General features: G+C 40.8%; 1 protein-coding gene across 1 annotated transcript; it reads left to right on the forward strand.

The window, feature by feature from the left end:
- The first annotated feature begins 4,636 nt into the window (after nucleotides 1-4,636).
- LOC103680044 (olfactory receptor 52H1-like) lies at nucleotides 4,637-5,578 on the forward strand. Its single transcript, XM_008709571.1, has one exon. The coding sequence runs from the start codon at nucleotides 4,637-4,639 to the stop codon at nucleotides 5,576-5,578; it is 942 nt and encodes a 313-aa protein (XP_008707793.1).
- The last annotated feature ends 6,901 nt before the right edge of the window (nucleotides 5,579-12,479 follow it).

Here is a 12,479-nt window from a genome sequence, read left to right on the forward strand (position 1 = left end):
AGCTCAAGGCCTGATCCCCGCACTGTGGAATCGAGCCCCACATCAGGCTCCTCGCTATGAGTCTGCTTCTTCCTCTCCCACTCCCCCTGCTTGTGTTTCCTCTCTTGCTGGCTGTCTCTCTCTCTGTCAAATACATAAAATAAAATCTTAAAAAAAAATAGAAATGAACACAGGTACTTTGTCTTTAGTCTATGGTACAAATGAAACTTTCTTACTTTAAACTAATAGAAAAATGGGGAAAAATAGATTACACATTTGTTTTTAGGCTCTGGGAAAATACATATTGTGGAATTGTGATCTCTACATACTAATGGCATCTTTGTGGATCAAGGAAAGGAAAAAATAAAACAAGGAGTTTGGGTCGCAAATCCATAAATATTCTGAGTTCCAGATCTAGAAAAAGGTAGTAGCCTAGAAAGAAATTTAGCTCCTGCAAGATTTTGACAAGTTCTTTCATGTAGCAGACCAAAACTGAGGGCACTACTTGAGGCTAAGAATGAGGGATAGGGTTCCTGCCCCAAAACGTAAATTAAGCACACACACACACACACACACACCAAAAACTGGCATCAAACCGCTTTCTAGAATTACATTATAGAAGATGGTTTACTTAGAGATGTGAGAGGATAGAGGCACATTCTGCCCCAAGGAACTGAACCCACCTTCCCTCTGTCCCAGTAACTAGATCTGCGATGTCCATGAGATGATTGCTGGATCAGGATCAGAAGCTACCACACTACGCTTTGGCTTGGGACACAGTGCTTAGGAGAACAGAATGAGGTACCCGGAAGAATGAGCACACGAAGGAAGTAAAAAAGAAAGAGAAAAGTCAGAGGGAATCTTCCACTCAGAACCATGCGGCAAACTACCAGGATATGTGAAACCAGACATTATATATGTATATTACAATATAGCCTCAATATGTAATATATTCACTAAAAAGCAAGGAGAAAGGAACAAAACAAAATGAGATGTTTAAATGCATCTATTATGTCAGTATATCTAGAGATTAAGTTAATCAAGACTGGTGAGTTCGACAAATATAATTTCCAAACTCTGAAGCTTCGTGTAGTAGGCAGAATCATGGCGGCTCCGGTGGTGTCCCCATCTTAAACCTCTGTGATTCTGTTAGGTTGCAAGGCCATAAGGGATTAAGATGACTATCCGATGAAACTCATCAGTAGACCTTAAAATAAGGAGATTATTCCAGAATATGTAGCTGGCTTAAATGTAATCACAGAGATCCTTAAAAGTAGAAGAGGGAGGCCCAAGGGGAGAATCAGAGGGAAATTAAGTACAGAAGAAGGGTAGAAATAATATCGTTTTCCTTGAAGATGGTAGAAGGGCATCTAGAGGCTAGAAAAAGCAAGGAAAGAGTTTCTCTTCTAGAGCCTCTAAAAAGAGAAGCAGCCTTCTCAACACCTTGACTTTAGCTTGGTGAGACCTAGGCTAAATTTATGGGCTACAAAACTGTAAGATAATTACTGTGATTTGTGGCACTTTAAGCCATGGAATCTGTGGGTTTTTTTTTTTTTTTGTGGTAATTTTTAAAAATAATTATAAAAAAATATTCTGCATCCCACAAAAAAAGAGTATACTTTTTTTTAAAGATTTTATTTATTTATTTGACAGAGAGAGACAGCCAGTGAGAGAGGGAACACAAGCAGGGGGAGTGGGAGAGGAAGAAGCAGGCTCATAGTGGAGGGATCACGGCCTGAGCCGAAGGCAGACGCCCAATGGCAGCGCTACCCAGGCGCCCCTCAAGTTAGTTTTTTAACCCATTATTAGGGAAATTTAAAGAAGACTACATCAATAATAGAATATATCATATTTATAATATAAAGATACAGTATTATAAACATATCAGGTATTTCTGTATTGATATACAGATTCAGTGCAAGCAAAACTAAGTGTGTGTGTGTGTGTGTGTGTGTGTGTGTGTTTATAAAATGAGAAACTGCTTATAGACTTTTTGACAATGCAAAGTGCAAAGAATGGCTAAGATTTTTTTTTTTTAAGCAATGGGGAGAGGGGCAGAGAGAGTGGGAGAGAGAGAAGCCGAATCCCACATGGGGCTCAGTCTCAGGACCCTGAGTTTATGACCTGGGCCAAAATACAGAGTTGGATGCTTAACCAACTGAGCCACCCAGGTGCCCCTGGCTAAGAAATTTTTTGAAGAAAAAGTTGAAGATCTTACATTCCAATATCAAGAGTAGAAAACTTTAATTGTATTCATACAATATTGGTGCAAGATTATACAAATAGACTAATTAAAGAACACCAGATGTACAGGAACATTCTTAACCTCTGAGAATTCTGTCTCAACTGACTGTGTCCAGATTGTCTAGACTGAATCTCCTAGGGTTCCAATATCCCCAGCGTCCTGAAACACCAAGCTACGTCCCATCTCAAGGGAAAAGAGTTAATACGGTTGACCTCATCCCTTGTGTGGGAATGGAAAAAAATGGTGGTACCCACATAACATGAGTTCTATCTCCTGGGAATATAAGGTAATGCATAAAAACCTTCATCTCACCTCTCATGGAACAACCCCCACCCTAAAATTTTACTTGCTTCCTTCTAAACAGATATTTTCCACTACTCCTGTAAAGCAAGAGATAGAAGACAATTTGGTGAGCTGAAAACTACAGCCAATTAGGGAAGAGAAAAATGTTACATTGGCTCTTTGTTTTTTATCAAACAATGTAGCCTTGTGTTTACTCAGTGTCCAAGTAGGGTCTGTGTCCTAGAGGACATGATCCTGGGAGGAAGGAGTCCTGCTGACACTGATGATTCCATAAGGAGACAGCTCCTGGCAGAAAATGACTGATTTCACATGCAGACCAACTAATGTGACCAGGAATACAGCGAGGAATCTGGAAGGAAACAGAGCTTTTTGGGTAAAAGAAGTGAAGTCAGAATCAATTCGGACTGAAGCAGCAAACCTTGGTTTGTATGTTTTCTGTTGACCTCTTTTGTAGTGTTAATGATTAGTGGCTTATTTTTTTCCCCTTTGAATGTATTCCCTGGGACCCTGAGGAAATGTGCTTCTTGTCAGGAGGCAGGAGTCTGTGCTTAAGAGACTTGAGTTGCAATCTAGCCTAAATTTTGACATTTTGGGGCTTTCTCAATCTATCTACTTTTTATACCACAGGAGATGAGGTGGCCATCCTTTTAGGGACAATTTCACAAAGACTGGGTTGTTACCATCATTCTAATAAGGTCAGTGCGCACAGTTGTTAGCCTGCATCAGACCTGCGGACAGAATTCGGAGCACACATTCTTGCCGGGGTGGAGGATGAGTTGTGGTTGGGGCAGGGGTGGGGGGCTGCTTTTGGGACACTGGGAACTAGTTACATTCCTCCCTTGTTCAGTTTGACTGCTTAAGGACTCTGGCAATGACAGAATCGTCCCCTACATGACAGAACCTCACTATATAAAGCTTTGACTGGGATTCTGGCAGAGAGGTGACAAAATCCCACACGTCTCAACCCGTTCCTCCCTCCTTGTCACACAACTACAGATTCCTGCCAAACACACGAATCTAGAACTGTTGTGACCTGTCCTCAAAATCCACTTCCTTTCCTTCGATAAACTAGATCACACGACAGAGTTAAAACTGAAATGCCAGAGGCACTCCAACAGCAGGCTCTATTTAGTGCAAAGACGGGGTCCAAGCACTGGCAGCCCAGAAATGAAAACATTCGCGCAGCACTATTTTATTATTTTTAATTTTATGTCCAGGAGGTGAGAATCTGCTTTGCTTGACTTGGCCCAGGCCAGTCACCCCAGCTGGTATCTGTTATGGAGGCATTGTCACACTCACCGGTGGGTGGGGCTCTCTCCCTGGCTAAGTTAGGGAACAGAGATCCTCCAAGGTTTAGGGGATCATCCCTGAGACCATAAATCATCCTGTGAGCTCACTGCCCTTTGCCTGAGTCGGGGGGATGCTTACCTGTCCCTGTGCACTTGCTGGTCCATGCATTCTCTCATTTTCCCATCCCGGGAAGCATCCCTCCTAGTCCGAACCATGTTTCAATCCCTGTGCAACAAATCTATATCCCCCTTAGCTCTGGAATCTGTTCTTTCTTTTTCCTCCCCTTTTCGTTACCTTTTCTACTGCTCTATTGGAATTCTTCAGTTTATTTTAACGAAACTGTTGTTGGAGACATAGTATTTGCTGTATAGGGAGGTCCACTACTTGCAGTTCATCCCGTTTAATAGTTGTAATATTTCCTGTTTGGGTCTCTCCACTGCCCTCCCTCTCCTGACATACACAAACCTTCTTCTCCTTATATATGACATGTTTTCTTTTTTCCATTTGAGCCTGGGCCTATCCAAATAATCTACATGGAGAAAGGGACACAGTTATTTAGGTTTAATCATACGAAATTGCTAACGTACAAAAATAACCCTTCTGTAAGGTGTGTTAATAAATGTATAAAGGAAATGAAGTGGGGCCACTGGCAAAGGAAAGGGGCAATAACAAGTCAATTCTATAGGTGCCAGCATCCAGGGGACAGAGGAAACCCGAATGTGACAGCTGCAGTCCCCCACCACGGTCGGCCCCAGCCCATTCTGACAGCTGATTTGACCTCAGGGCTCCAAAGCCAGTGGGTCCCAGACTGAAGAGACCATGTATAATCTGAGCTGCTACAATCCCAGTTCCTTTATTCTTGTGGGGATACCTGGCCTGGAGAAGTTCCACAGCTGGATCGGGATTCCCTTTTGTGTCATCTATGTTCTGGCTGTTGTGGGCAACTGCACCCTCCTCTACCTCATCGCCGTTGAGCACAGCCTCCATGAGCCCATGTTCTTCTTCCTAGCGATGCTGGCTACCACGGACCTCGTCCTGTCCACTGCCACCGTGCCCAAACTGCTCAGTAACCTCTGGCTGGGCTCCCAGGAAATAACCTTCTCTGGCTGTCTCACCCAGATGTTCTTCCTCCACTTCAGCTTTGTAGTGGACTCGGCTATCCTGTTGGCCATGGCATTCGATCGCTACGTGGCCATCTGCTTCCCCCTGCGGTACACCACCATCCTGACCCCGCGGGTGCTCATCAAGCTCGTGGTGAGCATCGTTGGGAGAAGCTTCTCTGTCATCTTGCCAGATGTTTTTCTGCTGAAACGGTTACCCTTCTGTGGGAGACGCATCATCCCGCACACATACTGCGAGCACATAGGTGTTGCTCGGCTTTCCTCCGCTGACATTTCTGTCAACATCTGGTACGGATTTTCTGTGCCTCTCATGACTGTCATGTCGGATGTGATCTTAATTGCTGTTTCCTACACCATCATCCTCCGCGCTGTCTTTCAGCTCTCATCTCAGGGTGCCCGCCAAAAGGCGCTCAGCACCTGTGGTTCCCATGTCTGTGTCATCCTCATGTTTTACACACCTGCCTTCTTCTCCATCATTGCCCATCGCTTTGGGCACAGCGTCCCTCGAAATGTGCTCATCCTGTTTGCCAACCTCTACGTGGCCATCCCCCCTGCTCTAAATCCTGTGGTCTACGGAGTGAAGACCAAGCAGATCCAGGACAAATTTATTCTCCTCTTCTCTTTGAAGAAGACACAATGAGTGGGGAGGGCCACTGAAGGAGAAGTTCAGGTAAAAATCGATTAGGTGAAATTTTATATAACACAGGAAGACATAATGAAGCTATAACTGTTATGAATTTGAAATTTTAGCATTCTAGCCATGTGCAAAGTATGGGAAGGGAAGAAAAGAGAGAAAGAAAATCTTCTGGACTTTCAGAAAATCAGGGGTGTTCTTAGTTCAGTTTTCTCACCACTTGTATGAAGAGGGTAATGATGGGTACACAAGAGCACTAATACGCAGGTTTACGTTTTTCCTGTTGCTAATTTTGAGATGTTTGAAGGCTAGATATTTTCTAACAGACAACTCACCCCTGTATTTCTCAGTTCCTAAGTTAAAGACAAAGGCTCCTGTGTTCCCTCTTTCAGTAGCTATCAGTGATCTCAACTATAACCACCAAACTTACTGCTTTGCGTTTCAGTCCCGTATCTGTATTATTAATCCCTCCTCCTGTATCCTGTACTTGCTTTACTTTTTTTCCTTACCCATCTCAAATTACATAGAGCTGACTGTCTTTTGTATCTGTTTCCTTCAATTGCATGCTCCAAGAAAATTTTCACTACCCTTGGTCCATATTTTACAAAGTATTAATCAATTGAATTAAAAATAATTATGACAGGGTAATATCAGTTAATTCATTTCACAGATGAGGACATGGAGACTTACAAAGATTACAGAAAGACAATTAGTAGATTTAGGATCCAAACCCAGGTCTGTCTGATCCAGGATTCTTTATCCAATTGCTTCCTGGATATCTACTCCCTTGAATGGCTTACGAACACCTCCAACTTAATTTCTCCAAAACTGGCCTGGAAACTCACTAACTTCCTCCATAAAAAGTGCCCTTCCTTTTCAGTCTTCTTTTACAGTGAATGAATGGCACTACCAGCAACAGGAATTCCCAAGCCAGGAAGCTGTGGCTTGTCCTTGCTTTATCCTATGTCACGCTCCAACAAAATTTAATCAATATTTGGGTTAAATATTTGATTTCAAGGTGCTTATAAGTCATACCATTGAATATATACGTGACATTCTCACTTTTATCATGACCATTGAGCTTGCCTGGACCCTTTTCTATTTTCTGTCCCTCTGAGAATATTTCAGAGTCGTCTTTTTAAAGGAGTTCCAACCCTGCTCCATTCAATCCACTCTCTCTATAAAAGCTAAAACGATCATTTTAGAATTCATAGGATTGTGTCACTTTGCACCTTGCATTTCTTCAATAATTCCATTGTCCTTGGGACCAATGCAAGGAATGGAAGAATTTAATGAAAAAGTCAGAACCTTACATTTAATTTACATTTATTTACACTTCATTTATGTTTCTTTCACTTAATTTGCACATCCCTGTCTCTTTGAGCAAGTAATTCCAGAAGTGATGTTCTTTTGTGTGCGTCATACTCAATGTCTGGTTATTTAAAACAACATCAACAAGAAGTTGGTGTGAGTAGAGTGTGCATTAAGTTGAGTTGGGTAGGAGCCATCTATGTCCCTCTTAAGAAACTATCCCAGGATAAAAATGCCCATTGCCTACAATCTCCACTGAAAAAGAAGCCATAGATTTAATCAAGATGAACATATTAAATTACTTGGAAGTAAGAAACAAAGAGTAAAATTGGTATATTGAGATAAGATCCTCTGTGCGTGTGTGGGTCTGTGTGTGTGTGTGCTGATATTTTCTTTGCTGTCTATAATGCCCTTAGGCAGTTCAGAAGATACACAGGTAGGGCTGCTTTATCCTTGCCACAATTACAAGCCATCAGCCTTATTCGCTTGTTTATTTATCTATCCACACCTACATTATGAGCTCCTTGAAGGCAGAAACTTAGTCCTAGGTGTCTTCTTACGCCTTTTTATATGAAAATATCTGACCCACCATGTGTTCTCAATAAAGGTTTCATACATATTCAAACTTTGTCAGAAACTCCTTCTTGATGCCATTATCACTAACTTTTCTTTTCTTCCTTTTGTAACCAGTTTAGATTCCATAGTATATTATCGCCGTCATTGTCTTGTTTATCCTAAACTCAACTTGTTCTAAACTCAGCTGTCTCTCTTACATACTCAGTTGAAAAAAAGGAATCTTGATGAATCTTAACGAAGTTAGTCCTGTATTTTGGAGAAGTTGGAGAAAATGACGGCACAAGATAGACATACTACTGTTAATGAATTAAGACAGTACACCACCATACTTGCCTCGTTTCAGCTTCTCAAATGCATCACATGTCTCCTTTTCTCTTCTACTTGTGCTTTCTCTTTATTCTTTGCTTGGCAATTCCTGCTTAGGCTTCAACTAAAAACGCCCTCAGATATTCCTTTTTTAGTCCTGTTTATTAGACTAGTATCTCTCATATGCATTCTCATTGCACAAGGTACCTTCCATTTTAAGACTTACCACAACTTTAATATGATGATTGCTTGTATACTCAGTTGTTTAATGTCTGTTCCTCCATTATGTATTATCAAAGACCAGGTTCATGTCTGCCTTCTTTATCACTACATTCCTATCATTCACAAGCTCCTAGTTCGTAATAGGAATGCAATAAATGTTTGCTGAATAGAAGAGTTGAAATGAATGAGTTTTAATGAATGAATGAAATCCCTTTCGTTTGGTAAGATTCTACCTTTGTAATTCTAAATAATCAGAGAGAAAATTATGGAGAGTCATGGAAAAGACTTATTTTTTCCACAGTAAGGTGATAGTTGTTTCCCCACTTATTCTTCAGAGCCCTTCTTTAAATTAAGCATTTCTAAGTTATTATTCCCTTTTTGTAGATGCCAAAACTGATTTCCAAAAGAGTTAAAGTATTTTGTTAGAGCACAAAGGGAGGGATGAGTAGAACAGCGATAAATTCCAGATGGTTAGTCACTGGGCATTGAAAGTAGGCTTCCTTGTTGGTCGTTGGAAGGTAGATGTAGGGTTCTGTTGGAAGGATGAGACTTACCCTGGCTTGCTGGCTATGCTTTTCAATTTTGTGTGTGCTTTGTGTTAGACATTTGCACTAAACAAACGGATTACTAGCGTGTAGTCTAAAAAATTGACTGAACACAGAGTTAGTGATGATTCTCCACTGCGGGAAGATGGATAGAACTACCAAGCAAGACTGAACATGAAGTAAGTATCTAAGAGGAGAGGCCTCTTCACACCTGGAGAGATGCAGCCCCACTGAGAATTATCTCCAGGGTTTTGTTAAGGCTAGAAGCAGATGCATTTCAGTCCAATAGAAATGTATTGATTTTCCACTGTGAAGTACTCTCAGCTAGGGATTCAGAGGAAAATGAAACAGTCTCTGCACAAGAACTTTGAGGAGCTCTATAACGAGGCTGACATGTAGGAGAATGACTCTGGCCAGACTTTATCAAATTACTGATCAAACTAGATCAAGACCCCGCTGAGGCTCAGGTATGCTATAATTGTGGATTCTTCCAAAGTTTCCAAGCCACCACTAATATGAACTGATGTGTAACTTTCTAAGCCAGGGAAGTGTTAATTTGGTTGAATCCTTGTTCATGTCCCAGACCGACTTGGAGCCTTGGGACCTGAGGCCTATGGGTCCCCTGGGTTCAAGGCCCTCTGTTCTAACCTGTCTCTAATTCCCAGAGATGACAAGAGAGTACATTTGCATTCCACACTTCCAAGCTCTGTGTTAGTTCTTCCCTACTGTGAACATGATCTTATGTCTGTCCCTTATGTCCCCGTGCCTGCCCTTACTAATCCTGGAAGTGCTTCTTTTGTTCTTTGGTCTGTTTTTCACCTGCTGTGTTTCTGCACTCTCTGATCATCACCTTGCCTTTGCAAAGCAGTTCTGGGACCAGGATCTGCAAGGTATAAGCCCATGGTGAGCAGTGCAGAACTATCAGGGAGTAATGGAGTAGAGCCGATGAGAAAAGGAGCTGGTGAAGAGGAAAGAGGCAGGTGAGGAAAGAGGGGGCTCCAGGAGAGAGGAAAGGACAAGATTAGAATTCTACATGTAGATTATAGAGCTGACACTCATGCTAAGAGAACGGTGTGAAAGAGGGGTGTCTATTAGGAGCTTAATTCTAAGCCCCTGCCACTTACTTCCCTAAAATGTTTCTAGGCATTTCTAAAGATCAGAATTATAATGCTATGGATGTAAAAATAAACAAGCAAGCAAACAAACAAACAAATAAATAAAAAGCAAGCATGAGTGGTCATGATAGATTTAGAACTGACCGTTTCAAACTGGGGCCAGACACCTGGAGATTGAAATTTTATATGCCATCTCAGAGATCTTTAGGTTATCTTATATGTGTAAGCAGTGGTTTGTATTCATGAATGCATTTATGAATGAGTGTCCTGTTGTTCTTTTGGGGTGATAGGGGCAAACACTGAGATAGCCACCCACCCTACACACCATAGAGAGACACAAGTGCAAAACGCAGTTGAACAGTTGTTTTCTGGAATGGGTCTTAAAATAGTCCTTCTGTGACCCTCGGACCAACCATGGATATTCCTTTCCCTAAAATGGGACTGAAGAAAGATATTTGCATAGACACACTTAGCATAAAAAAGAGAAATAAAGTCAAAGTATGAATTATAACACTTTGTGATCAAGTTATTACTGAGGGACCTGTCCTATGTTTAGTGCTGGAGGAGATAGGGCATGTAGAGATACAGATGTGTCATTTCAATGTCCCCAGCCTTAGGAGGGAGGGCAAAAATGCTCAACAATCTGTCAAAGACCAGTAAATAAGGTGGGAGTAGAATGTTTGCTAAATGCAAAATCCTATTTGGGAGTCTGTAGTCAAAGGGACTAATCAAAGAGTACTAATACTAGTAGATTAAAGAGAATGTATAGTTCGTGATATCTGACAAGTTTCAAGAAAGGAAATGTGAAGCCACAGGCCATTTTTGTATATAGGACTTTGAAGTTAGGTGAGGAAAGTGCTACTAATTTCCCACATTAGCCGCATCCTTCCTTCCAGACCATCTTGTGGCGTGGAGTGTGCAGTGTTTGGGGATTCCCTAGGTTTGTTTGGTGGGAGCCTTCATCCAGTTTGGAAGTATTTAATGATGGGAAGCAAGTTTTCATGCTTTTCCAGATCTTTAATTGTCTAGTGTTTAGGTGGCCAATTTACCTGTGGTTTTATGGTAGGCTGCGAGGCTATAAGATTGAGGCTGTGTGGGTGAATGACAGCGTACTCACAACACTATTTGGATGATCAAGTTCATTGTGAAGTCCACTGGACCCTCTGCCACTCAACAAGAACTTATTTTACTCAACAAGAACTTATTGAACCCTCTGTGGCAGCTGGTGTCCTAGGGATAGAATAGTGAAATAAGCAGACACAATATCTATTCTCTTAAAGTTTACCATTTATTAAGTGAGAAAGCCAAGTAAAATAAAATGAGAATAGTTTGGTAAGTGCTCTGATTGGATAATGTGGAGTGCCAGGAGTGTGCCTGGGAACATTACCTAATTTGGATATTGTTCAGGAAAGCGTGCTCTGTACTGTAGATGAAAGAAAGTTAGCTAGAGATAGACAGAAAATGGACCAAGCTGAAGAAACTTCTAAGACCAATGTAGGAGAAAAGGAAATCAGGCAAGAGTATTCCCAGAAGCTTAAATTGGTGGAGACACATTCAGTGGACTAAAGTTATCTCACTTTTGACATGGGAGAAGGCTGTAAGGCCGCTTCCACTTTGATATTCTTATCTGGGGTCTGGGGTTAGTTAATATAACACTTGTTTATGATTGGACAAGGCAAACTTTTCAAAGTCTTTAAAGTGACATTGAGGGACTATGTGGGTGTCAGTTAGGCCATGGTGTTAAGTAGAAAACCATGAGTTCTTTGCAAATTCTTGTTATGAGAATAAGCAGCAAGAGATCTACAGTCATGGATAGGACCCACACAACCAGGTAACGTGTCTTCAAGTTAATGTCCGTTTGCTTACTTTAGTAGATAGTAAACAAATGGGCATATTTTGAATAATCTTTAAAATTATTCTCTAAAATCAGGAGACGGGGTACCTGGGTGGCTCAGTCTGTTAAAGTGTCTGCCTTGGGCTCAGGTCAAGTTCCCTGGATCTCCCTCTCCCTCTACTGCTCTCCCTGCTTGTGCTCTCTCTCTCTCTCTCTCAAATAAATAAATAAATAAATTCTTCAAAAAAAAATCAGGAGACAAAGTGGAAGCCAAGAAAACAAAATAAAACGAGACAAACTTGACTTCAAGTTCACTGAGATGGAAGAGTTCACTGATGTTTCAGCACCGTTACTGCTCCTCTTTTCATCACCCCTCTGTCAACTGGCAAGTCCTACCAATTCTGTCTTCTCATCTTTCTGAAGTCAATTAATCTCTTCTGTTACGTTAATTCAGGCTCTCACTCTCTACTTCACCACAGTAATTATTAAACTTGGTTCCCTGTTTACGGAATGAGTTTCTACTCCATCTGGGCACCTATTAGGACTTACAAATAGTGTTCGAATAAATGAATATATTTAGGTTTCACAAAATAGCTTTACTAGCTTTTAAAATTAACTTAGATTTTCAGGCTTCCTATATGCTTAGAAATCAATTGTATCCTACATGAATTACCTGCTCTTTAAATATAAGAAGACATAATTGATTAAATTGTCTAGTTTGGGCACCATTTGGAGGAAGATAGGTCTCTGACAAACTTTTATTTTATGTAAATTGGTTTATTTAGGTTTTATGATTATTCATCAATCATGTTTGTTGATGTATATTTTCCTGAGTGTCATTAATTTTACTTTAATTGTCAGAGCATGAGAATTGATTTCAAAATACCATTATTGTTTAAAAAATATATCTTGGTCATTAGAAATTTTTTTGTCTTTTAATCTGGATTTTAATGATTATGTTTATGTAGCTCACTTGTGACTTTAGAGACTTAATTCTA

Source organism: Ursus maritimus, unplaced genomic scaffold (genome assembly GCF_017311325.1).
Source record: "Ursus maritimus isolate PB19 unplaced genomic scaffold, ASM1731132v1 scaffold_16, whole genome shotgun sequence".
NCBI classification, from domain to species: Eukaryota; Metazoa; Chordata; class Mammalia; order Carnivora; family Ursidae; genus Ursus; species Ursus maritimus.